General features: G+C 39.4%; 1 protein-coding gene across 1 annotated transcript; it reads left to right on the forward strand.

Annotated features, from left to right (window-relative positions):
• The first annotated feature begins 3,657 nt into the window (after positions 1 to 3,657).
• On the forward strand, positions 3,658 to 4,500 carry LOC138876925 (uncharacterized). Its single transcript, XM_070156175.1, has one exon. The coding sequence runs from the start codon at positions 3,658 to 3,660 to the stop codon at positions 4,498 to 4,500; it is 843 nt and encodes a 280-aa protein (XP_070012276.1).
• The last annotated feature ends 7,940 nt before the right edge of the window (positions 4,501 to 12,440 follow it).

Here is a 12,440-nt window from a genome sequence, read left to right on the forward strand (position 1 = left end):
ATGGGGCATGGATGTCATTGGACCTATCGAGCCGGCAGCAGCCAACGGCCATAGGTTTATTCTAGTGACCATCGACTACTTCACCAAATGGGTTGAGGCTAAAACCTTCAAGTCGGTAACTAAAAAGGCAGTGGTGGATTTTGTTCACTCCCATATCATCTACAGATTTGGGATCCCAAAAGTGATCATCACGGATAATGGTGCAAATCTTAACAGCAGCCTGATGGGAGAGGTATGCCAACGATTCAAGATTACACACCGAAATTCCACCCCATATCGTCCTAAGGCGAATGGAGCGGTCGAAGCAGCCAACAAGAACATCAAGAAGATACTGCGGAAGATGGTGGAAGGATCTAGACAATGGCACGAGAAATTACCCTTTGCCTTGTTGGGTTATTGCACTACAGTCCAGACTTCCATAGGTGCAACTCCTTATTTGTTGGTATACGGAACTGAGGCAGTAATACCAGCGAAGGTCGAAATTCCGTCCCTCCGGATTGTCGCTAAAGCCGAGATTGATGATGATGAATGGGTCAAAGCTCGACGGGAACAGTTGAGCTTGATAGACAAAAAAAGATTGGCAGCTGTGTGCCATGGTCAGTTGTATCAGAGGAGAATGGCCAGGGCGTACAATAAGAAGGTACGCCCCAGAAAATTTGAAGTAGGGCGGCAGGTATTGAAACGGATCCTCCCGCATCAGGTCGAAGCAAAAGGCAAGTTCGCCCCAAATTGGAAAGGGCCTTATGTCGTGACCAGAGTGTTGTCCAACGGTGCTTTGTGCCTAACAGATGTCGAGGGAAGATATGTCGACATGGCTATCAATTCTGATGCAGTCAAAAGATATTATGCGTAATTTCTTCGATTATGATAGTTATTGATTCGTTGGTTTGTATTTGGTACTTATTGGATAATGAAATGACAAAGACAATTTTTTCTTCTATCCAAACACTTTTAACCCTTGCTTTCCCCTTTTGAGCTTTAAGTTATTCTTTCATACCCCTCTTTTGGAATCGCTAAATGGGGAAAGAAACAAAAAAAAAGATAAAGATCACAAGAAAAACAAGAGAGGAATCCACTCCTGAATGAGTGATCCTGGGAAAATGCTCTGCCTTCTCTCTACTTTCTCTCTCTAGAAAATACCCGCAGTCACTGTAGCATTGCATACGAGCTACTGTTCATCGCAGTATTTTTTGCAATTTGAACTTGCTCATGCTCGTGTAAGGCAGCAATGGCTGCGTTGAACTCTCCCCAGTCCTTGGCTGTGGGAGAGCAAACACCCAGGGTCAACATTCCTCTAAAACTAAATTATGCAGCAACTGTGACTAAAGGAAATGTGCGACAAATCCAACATACAGTTCTATGTCCAGTTAGATTCGAACATGGAGAACCAATCGTTGAATTCACCACAGATGATGTGAAAGAGTTTGTCATAGAGGAAGGTTTACACCAAGCAGTTGTCATCAAATTCTCTTATGGAAAACCAGAACTTCACGACTTCAGAAGAATTTTTCCAAAACAGTTCGATATGAAGGGATCGTGTAACATCGGGCAGCTGGAGTTTAGACATTTACTGGTATGATTCGAGCTTTATGAAGACTATGTAAACTTTGTTTCCAGATCTACTGGGCACATTAACTCAAATGGAGATGAGTTCTTCTTCAGAACTTTTCCTTGGACGATTGGATTCGATCCAAGAATTGAGACATCGAAGGCTGTGGTGTGGATCTTATTCCCAGATCTTCCACCAAATTATTTTGCTAAGAAATCTTTGATATCAATTGCATCTGCAGTTGGAAAACCTCTTGCTATTAATAAGGCGACGAAAGATTGAACAAGGCCAAGCACTGTGAGGGTTAAAGTATTGACGGATCTGCTGGATAAGCATCCCAAAAAAGTAAAGATTTTAGTCGTCGACAAAATTTCTGGAAAATCTAATGATTTCAGTCAAAAGGTTATATATGATTACCTTCCAATGTACTGTACATGTTGTAAGCACCAAGGGCATGATGAAATTTCATGTCGCGCGATGAAAGGAAGAAATAAAAATGCAAAGGAAAATACAGAGCAAATTAGTCGAACTGATTTGGATGAGAATTGCGTTGAACAACTTCAGGGGGATGCAAGGCAATTATTGAATGCAATAAGAGATGCCAATCAGCTGGAAGATAATGACAATGTGACTAAAATGCAGGGAGTGGTTGATGACACTTCACATACTCAGAATAAGTCTAAAGATAAGGCTACTGCTACAGGAACTTTGGTGATCTTCACAGGTCAAAAGCCTACTGGACATGTAGGATGACAATGGATATAGGTGAAGGATAAGCGTGTGAAGCCTGTCAATAATGAGAATTGTGTTAAAACAAAAACAAGACATGAGACAATGGCATTGACTGCTGCAACCAAGGAGAATCAGATGATAAATGTTTTGGCATTGGTGGAAATCGAAGATGAGCAGGCAGACCATGTTCAGATTCAGAATAGCTTTGCAGTCTTAGAAATGGAAAAAACTGATGACAATGAAGGAAATAATCTGATGTTGATAGGGGAAACCTCTGCTGTCAAAAATAGAGCTAACATGGAACCAAATGGCAATTTGATTGCAACTGCAGATGCTATTACTCAAATTCCAAACTATGATGCTCGTACAAAACAATTGTCAAAAGATGCAAATCAGTTAAATCCAAATGCTATTGCTTTTAATCTTTCTGCTAAAGAGAATGAGCATCAAAAGCATAGAAAACAAGAGTCCACAGCACAATGGGCTAATAAGATCTTTGGAAGCAAGTTAGTTACCACTAATCACTCGTGTCAGGATATCCCATCTCAAGACACATATGGATCATCGGAACAAATGAATGAGAAGGACAGACTAGCTCTGACTAGTGGCAAGATTTGGGAGGATCAAGCGGAGGAGGATTCTGAAGAAGGAGAAATTCCAAAAGGAATTAATGAAGAAGCTGAAGCTGATCAGGAAGTCATAGAGGAGGAAGATCAAAGTGTAAATGATAATGCAGCTGTTGTAGCAGAACATACTAGAGCTCCAAACAGAGCAAATACTCTGTTTCAAAACAGAGAAAAGGTAAAAAACATACCAGAGGAGGAAAATCATGTTGCAGAATGCAGTGAAGCCAGGAAACAAGCAGATACAATAATTACAGGTGCCTCAATGCACTTGGGCAAAAATGATAAGTTGGATGGATTAAAATGCAACGCTGAAGGGGAACAAGGGATGATTAAAAAAGCTGACAATCAAAAAGAGTTTGGTGATAACAGTAGGGTGAGGATACTCAAGTATAATGATTCCAAAGGCGTAATGACAAGCTGTCCCTCTCATGAATTGGCAAGACCAGTTATGAATCAAGAAAAAGAAGATGAAAACATTCTGGGAAATGGAAGAGATTTAGGTGAGGAATCAACAACTCAAAACTTCATCAATGTGGCAAGAAAAGGTGATATCTCTCCAACTCATATAGCCAAAGTTAAATCTGCTGCAAAAGGAAAAAAAGGAAAGATTAACAGAAACAATTCTGGCATGCCTACTGCTGGGATCCAAACTCGACGAGGTTGTTCTAAATCAAATAATTGTTAATGGATGCAATTATTTGGAATATTAGATTCGTCAATACACAGCGATCCTTTGAGAGGCTCGTAAAAATGCATAGACAACATGATTTCGATTTTGTTGGTCTCATGGAACCAATGCAGGATGGTTCAAAGCTGGAATTATACAGAAGACAGATAGGTTTTTCTAAAGCATTTTCTAACATTTCAAATAAGGTGTGGGCTTTCGTTGACGAACTGTACGACGTCACAATTCTATATGACATGGAGCAGCAGCTGACATTACAAATGACTCATACAGAAACACGCATTGTCCAAAATGTTACTTTGGTCTATGCCAAGTGTGATGCAATAGAAAGAATAGAGCTTTGGGACTCATTATACGCAATGGCAGCAGATATGGATGTTCCTTGGCTTGTTGGAGGTGACTTCAATGTCATATGGGATGATGAGGAGAAGTTTGGGGGACGTCCAGTGACTTTGAATGAAGTAGACGATTTTCGACATTGCATGAACACCTATAATCTATTTGACTTGGGATTCAAATTAAGTATATATACTTGGTGGAATGGAAGAGCGGAGGAAGATTGCATTTTCAAAAGACTTGACAGATGTATGGCTAACATTGATTTCCAACAAATGTTCCCTGGAATAGAAGTCACTCATCTGCCAAAAACTGGATCCGACCATTGTCCCATGTTGCTAAAATGTAATCTTGAATCGACTGTGATAAAGAAATCCTTCAGATTTCTCAATTTTTGGACAAAACATCCGACGTTTAAAGATGTGGTCAATGAAAATTGGAACGCAGATTTTGAAGCAAATCCTTTCACTTTATTCAACCACAAAATGAAAAAAGTGAAAAAGGACTGTCACAATGGAGCAAGTCAACATATGGAGATATTTTCAAGAAGATATCTAGTTTGGAAGAGGTAGTCAAGGTTCATGAGGCTCAATTTGAAATAAATCCAACTCGGGCAAATAGGGAAAGATTGTGTTAAGTTCAAGCACAACTTATCAAATTTCTTGCTCTTGAGGAACAATTTTGGAAACAAAAGGCAGGGATGGCTTGGTTCAAAGATGGAGATAGAAACACTAAATTCTTTCACGCTCAAGTCAACGGCAGAAGGAAGAGATTGCAGCTACGAGGGATTCAAAACAGAGATGGAATCTGGATAGATGACAATACTCAAATCGCAGAAGAAGCAGTTCATTTCTTTAAAGAACAGTTCCATGAAGAAAGATGCTCATCTGATTTTGAAATTATAGGCCATGTTCCAAAATTAGTAGGAACGGAGTAGAACATTCAGTTGATGAAGCAGCCCACAAAAGATGAGGTCCAACAGGCTACGATGGGGTTAAATGGAGAAAGCGCAGCTGGCCCAGATGGTTTCACAGGAGCTTTTTTCATTCATGTTGGGATATCATTGGTGACGATTTAACATGGTCAAGAGTTTCTTCAATGGTCATGAACTACCAAGATATGTTACACATACAAATCTAGTTCTATTACCAAAGAAGAAAGAAGTGCAAACATTTTCAGATCTACGTCCAATAAGCCTGAGCAATTTCATCAACAAAGTTATTTCAAGGGTCATCCACGAGAGGCTAGTTAGTCTACTTCCTACTCTTATTTCTGACGAACAAGCGGGGTTTGTAAAGGGTCGAAACATAGTTGAAAATGTGCTCCTCACTCAAGAGATAATCACTGATATTAGACTGAGATCGAAGCCCGGAGCAAACGTAGTGATTAAACTAGATATGACGAAAGCCTATGATCGTCTTTCTTGGTTATTCCTCACTAAAGTCCTGAGGAAAATGGGTTTCTGTGAAACATTTATTGACTTGGTTTATGGAATTGTGTCTAACAATTGGTACACCGTTCTCATCAACGGTCAGCCACATGGATTTTTCAAGTCTACTAGGGGCGTCAAGCAAGGAGACCCTCTATCACCAACCCTATTCATACTTGCAGCTGAGGCGTTTTCAAGGGCGTTAAATGATTTGCACCTTAATTTATACTTCTGTGGCTTTGGAATGCCAAAGTGGAGTCCAAAAATAAACCATCTAGCATACGCCGACGACACTATAATTTTTTCTTCTTCAGATGCTAAGTCGTTGCAGCTGCTAGTTAGGATTTTGGTAGCATATGAAAAAGCTTCTGGACAACTCATTAATAAGTCAAAATCAGCAGTCTACATGCATGATTCTTCACCTGAAGATGTTGTAAATAAGGTTCAAAGAATCACGGGTTTTTGCAAGCAGGAATTCCCTTTCATATACCTTGGATGCCCAATTTTCTACACTCGAAGGAAAATGGAATACTATGATGGCTTGATCAATAAAGTCAGGGACAAATTGCAAGCATGGAAAGGAAAATTATTATCGATTGGTGGTAGGGCAATTTTAATCAAACATGTCCTACAAAGCATGCCTATCCATCTCTTATCGGCAATGAATCCACCTCCATTTGTCATTAACAAGCTACACAAGATATTCACACAATTCTTTTGGAGTAGCTCTATTGGTGGCAAAAGGAGGCACTGGGCATCATGGAGTACTCTATGTCGACCTTATGAAGAAGGAGGAGCAGGTTTTCGATCTCTACACGATGTTGCAAAAGCTCTTTTTGTAAGCTCTGGTGGAACTTCAGGACAAAACCAACTTTATGGAGCTCTTTCATGTCCCAAAAATACTGCAAAAAATTAAATCCCATTGTAGTACCTTGGAAAAAAGGTTCGCATGTTTGGAGACGAATGCTGGAATGTCGGGACATTATAGAACATCAAAATTAGGTGGCGTCTGAAAATGGGATCTTCGTTTTTTTGGTTTGACAACTGGACTGGATTGGGAGCATTATACTTCAACACACCTGATGGCTTTTACATTGATGAATCAGTTAACAATGTTACTGATGTTATGCATACAGGAGCTTGGGATGCAGACAAGTTAACCAACATTCTGCCTGGGGAATATGCAGCACACATTATCGACAATATCAAACCACCAGGGGAGCAGCAATTGCTTGACGTACCTTACTGGTGCCTTGAGAATGGAGGAATTTTTTCAGTGAAATCAGCGTGGGAGTATTTAAGGCAGAGAAAGGACACGGGGGCAGCATACATAAAGATGTGGGTAAAAGGATTACCATTCAAGATATCGTTCTTTATGTGGAAAGTATGGAAAGCAAAACTACCACTAGACGACCATATGAAGAAAATGGGATACGCAATGCCTTCTCGATGCTGGTGCTGTGTGCAACCAGGAGAAGAAACGTTACAGCACCTTTTCTTTACTTCGTTTGCTGCGAAAAAAGTGTGGTCATACTTCCTAATGCATGCTGGAATTAAAATAGAGGGACTGTCTATGCACCAGGTAATTGTAAAGTGCTGGACACTTACAGTAATATCAAGATTGCAGCCAATTTTTCAAGCACTTCCTGCCATCATTATGTGGGAGCTGTGGAAGAGAAGAAATAGTTACAAACATGGGGAAACAATGACGATTAGACGGGTGATTTATCAGGTTTCCACAACCATTCAATCGCTTGTTAGATTGAGGAAACCTACAGTGGCTAACATTCCTCATAACTGGCCAGACATCCTGCAAATGATGGAATAGTACACGCCTAAATTGAAGGTTACTAAAGTCTTGTGGGAATTACCAACACAAGGATGGATTAAAGTTAACTGCGATGGGGCATCGAGGGGAAATCCGAGCAGGAGCTCAATTGGATATGCACTTCGAGATGATGAAGGCAATATAAAGTATGCATGTGGAAAGGTGATACATGACACAACAAACAATGAGGCAGAGGCATTGGCAATTTTGGAAGCTCTAAAATACTGTGAGGAGAAAGGATACAATAGAATTATTTTGCAAACAGATTCGCTACTCTTGAAGAACACTATAGAAGGATTGTGGAATGTTCCTTGGGTCATTTAAGAATATCTAGAAGATATTGCAAAGGTCATGTCAACGATTGATGTGAAGCTATCACATATCTTGAGAGAAGGGAATTGCTTGGCAGACCATCTGGCAAATCAAGCACTTGACATGGGCAACGTCGAAGCACATAGTTTTCAAGAACTGGATACAAAAGGAAGGAGAATTGTCAATAACGACAAATTACAATGCCCATATCTAAGGGTGAAAGTTGCGAGACAATAAGGATGAGCAAGATAAAGGAGACGGGGACAGCTGAAAGATTGCACTTTTATAATAACTCAGCTTTATTTTTTGCAGGAATAGCTTGTATGCCATACTTGTGGTTTGGAATTCAAAGGGTGATAGTTCTAAATAATGTCCATTATGTCGGAGCAAAAACAATAGTAAGCTCATACAGTTTGGCTCAGGAACAGGAAGGATATCAGCTCGTGCACAAACTGGAAGTAAACATATACTTGACAAGGGCAATGGACAGGTGTGCTGCCAGAAATTCGCAGAAAATACACAATAAGGCTCACAGTACAACAATCGAGTCATTGGTACAAGAAAATGGAAGACAAATCTGTGCATACACAGATAATATTTGGGGCAGAACTGAGCAGGAATGTTTTAAATCTGTGGACCAGTCATGTCCAGAACTGTGGGAACAATGTATTGGCTCAAATCTGGGATTCGACCACTACTCAAAATTACAGGACAAATGCAGTAAATCGTGTAGAACCAATCGTACACAGAAAACATGGTACAACAATGTACAAGAGACAACACAATGCTTGTATGGCAATAAAAATGGATGCTCATTTCACTCAAATGACAAATCTGGGCGGCTGCATTCATGTGAAGGAAGGAACAAAAGCAAATGCTGGGACACTCAAAGAGCAGGCAATATTCATGTTCGAATCCTTATGAAGGAGAACATGATAAAGCAGGGAGATATCACACGTACTGACCATACTTTGCTTCAAACAAGCTCGTCAAGCCAAATGAAGCAACAATACCAAGTATGTTGTATTCGTCGGCGGCTACTGAGATTACAAAGTATAATTTTTCAGATTATACATCATCACATTAGGCGCGTTATTAGTATACAAATTGTACTATCAATGATGAGTATTTTACTTAACATTGGTAATAGTATTTATGTGCGTCTTATATTTTACTTCTTTCATCGTTCAAGAACACCAGAATTGTTGTAATAGTTGTAATTCTCTATTTCTACTTTTATATATATAAAATTAGCCCTAGGCACTTGCCTAGAAGATTGCCAAAAAAAAAACAAGAGAGGTAGGAACTACGTTTGACCTAATTCCTCAAAGAGGATACGTAGGCGCCTCACGGCTCGGTTATAGTGTGCATAATGCGCATAGATTAACATAGTGTAAATAGTAAAATTCCCCAAGCAAGAGAACTGGGGCAGGAGTTCTGTTTTGGATCTTCGAAAAGGCTTTGATTCCAAGAGTTGTAACATTTCACCCATCAAAGTTACATTTTTTACACACAACCCAACGTCGATATCCAAAAAAAAGACCTCCCGATCAATATTCGAGAATTGCCAAGTTAGATCACTGGAAGCCGAGGATAATACGCTGATATCCAGTGAAGAAGGGGATCACAAATGAGAAATGAATTGATAGCCAGAAAGAATCTCCGAAAGAGAGATTCGTGACGGCAGCACCCCAATTCCCCGTTGAAGGGAAAAATGAGAGAGTCTTGTCGGTAAAAACCTTTGCAGGCACCATAAGGCGACGAAAGGTGAGAGATATAAAACGAGAGAGTCTTATCGGTGAAAACCTTCACAGGCACCGTAAGGCGCCGGGAGCTGAGAGAAAAGAGAGAGTCTTATTAGTGAAATCCCCTCGAAGGGCACTGTAAGGGGACAAGACAGATTGACAAAAGATCCGCATTTATGGAGAAAACGGACACCTATGTATCCCCAACAAGTAAGGGCATCAGGCAGGATGATTGGTACAAATAGACTTGGTCGTGAATCCATGGTGAACGACATGATCATAAGGACCAGTCATGCCATCCAGATAAGTTCTTTTCTTTTTTCTTTCCCCCCAACATTTGTTCAGAAAGAGTTTTCTCTTTTTCTATCTTTTCGTTTCTTCCCAGAAATTTGTTTTGAAAAGGATTTTTCAGAGTTTACTACCAGGGGTCGAAGTAGTACAAAGCAAAATGTGAATAGGACAGGCCAAAGCTGAGGCAATAAGACAGAAGACATTTGTTGCAAAACCAAAGGACAAATTGTTTAGGAAGTTAAGGGTAATGTGAAGAAAAACGGAAAAACGACGGTTGAGGGACTTATGGACCAAGCCGCAAGAGAGATCCCCTCCCCCCCCCCCCGCAGAACGTCGATAGATCACGAACTGAGATCCGAGGCAGGGGGAATTGGCCCGCCGCAAGACAACCCTAACAAGGATATCCCCAGATGATAACGTCCTATGCCCTGCAGTTCTGGGAAAGAATAAAACTTCCAAGAAAATGGTGTTGGAATTAAAGAGGACTCCCACAACTTGTTTTGAAACAAGAAGGCAGGGAAGAGATAAATGGAAGCCATCCCAGCAGACATTCCATCCCCAGCAAGCGGTTTTAACCCCAACTAGTTTTGAGAGCACAAAAGGGGAAAAGGAAAAATCATCCCCCAGCAGGAAGGACACGACTGCTCACCATGATTAAAACTAACAAAATCCTCTTTGTCTGCTGCAGGAAAATAAAGGTTGATGATGGCAGAGGGACGCGATGCAAGAAAGGTCACCAAAACTGGGGCAGAAAATTCTCTGCCATTTTCAACATTTTCTCGGAGGAACGAGGAAACAGAGAAATATTTTCATGTCTTAGGTTAAATAGGAGCCAACCTGTATAACAAGAGGAATATTTTCATGTCTTAGTTTAAATAGGCGTCCACCTGTATAACAAGAGGAATATTTTTATGTCTTAGTTTAAATAGGCGCCCACCTGTATAACAAGAGGAATAGTTTCATGTCTTAGTTCAAATAGGCGCCCACCTGTATAACAAGAGGAATATTTTCATGTCTTAGATTAAATAGGCGCCCACCTGTATACCAAGAGGAATATTTTCATGTCTTAGTTTAAATAGGCGCCCACCGGTATAACGAGAGAAATATTTTCATGTCTTAAAATAAATAGGCGCCCACCTGTATAACAAGAGGAATATTTTTATGTCTTAGTTTAAATAGGCGCCCACCTGTATAACAAGAGGAATATTTTTATGTCTTAGTTTAAATAGGCGCCCACCTGTATAACAAGAGAAATATTTTCATGTCTTAGTTTAAATAGGCGCCCACCTGTATAACAAGAGGAATATTTTTATGTCTTAGTTTAAATAGGCGCCCACCTGTATAACAAGAGGAATATTTTCATGTCTTAGTTTAAATAGGCGCCCACCTGTATAACAAGAGGAATATTTTTATGTCTTAGTTTAAATAGGCGCCCACCTGTATAACAAGAGGAATATTTTTATGTCTTAGTTTAAATAGGCGCCCAAATGTATAACAAGAGAAATATTTTCATGTCTTAGATTAAATAGGCGCCCAAATGTATAACAAGAGGAATATTTTCATGTCTTAGATTAAATAGGCGCCCACCTGTATAACAAAAGGAATATTTTCATGTCTTAGTTTAAATAGGCGCCCACCTGTATAAGAAGAGGAATATTTTTAAGTCTTAGTTTAAATAGGCGCCCACCTGTATAACAAGAGGAATATTTTCATGTCTTAGATTAAATAAGCGCCCACCTGTATAACAAGAGGAATATTTTCATGTCTTAGTTTAAATAGGCGCCCACCTGTATAACAAGAGGAATATATTTATGTCTTAGTTTAAATAGGCGCCCACCTGTATAACAAGAGGAATATTTTTATGTCTTAGTTTAAATAGGCGCCCACCTGTATAAAAAGATTAATATTTTTATGTCTTAGTATAAATAGGCGCCCACCTGTATAACAAGAGGAATATTTTCATGTCTTAGTTTAAATAGGCGCCCACCTGTACAACAAGAGGAATATTTTTATGTCTTAGTTTAAATAGGCGCCCACCTGTATAACAAGAGGAATATTTTTATGTCTTAGTTTAAATAGGCGCCCACCTGTATAACAAGAGGAATATTTTCATGTCTTAGTTTAAATAGGCACCCAAATGTATAACAAGATGAATATTTTCATGTCTTAGATTAAATAGGCGTCCACCTGTTTAACAAGAGGAATATTTTCATGCCTTAGTTTAAATAGGCGCCCACCTGCATATCAAGAGGAATATTTTTATCTCTTAGTTTAAATAGGCGCCCACCTGTATAAAAAGAGGAATATTTTTATGTCTTAGTATAAATAGGCGCCCACCTGTATAACAAGAGGAATATTTTCATGTCTTAGTTTAAATAGGCGCCCACCTGTATAACAAGAGAAATATTTTCATGTCTTAGTTTAAATAGGCGCCCACCTGTATAACAAGAGGAATATTTTTATGTCTTAGTTTAAATAGGCGCCCACCTGTATAACAAGAGGAATATTTTTATGTCTTAGTTTAAATAGGCGCCCACCTGTATAACAAGAGGAATATTTTCATGTCTTAGTTTAAATAGGCACCCAAATGTATAACAAGAGGAATATTTTCATGTCTTAGATTAAATAGGCGCCCACCTGTATAACAAGAGGAATATTTTCATGCCTTAGTTTAAATAGGCGCCCACCTGCATATCAAGAGGAATATTTTTATGTCTTAGTTTAAATAGGCGCCCACCTGTATAACAAGAGGAATATTTTCATGTCTTAGATTAAATAGGCGCCCACCTGTATAACAAGAGGAATATTTTTATGTCTTAGTTTAAATAGGCGCCCACCTGTATAACAAGAGAAATATTTTCATGTCTTAGTTTAAATAGGCGCCCACCTGTATAACAAGAGGAATAT

The sequence above is a fragment of the Nicotiana sylvestris genome, chromosome 1 (assembly GCF_000393655.2).
Source record: "Nicotiana sylvestris chromosome 1, ASM39365v2, whole genome shotgun sequence".
NCBI classification, from domain to species: domain Eukaryota; kingdom Viridiplantae; phylum Streptophyta; class Magnoliopsida; order Solanales; family Solanaceae; genus Nicotiana; species Nicotiana sylvestris.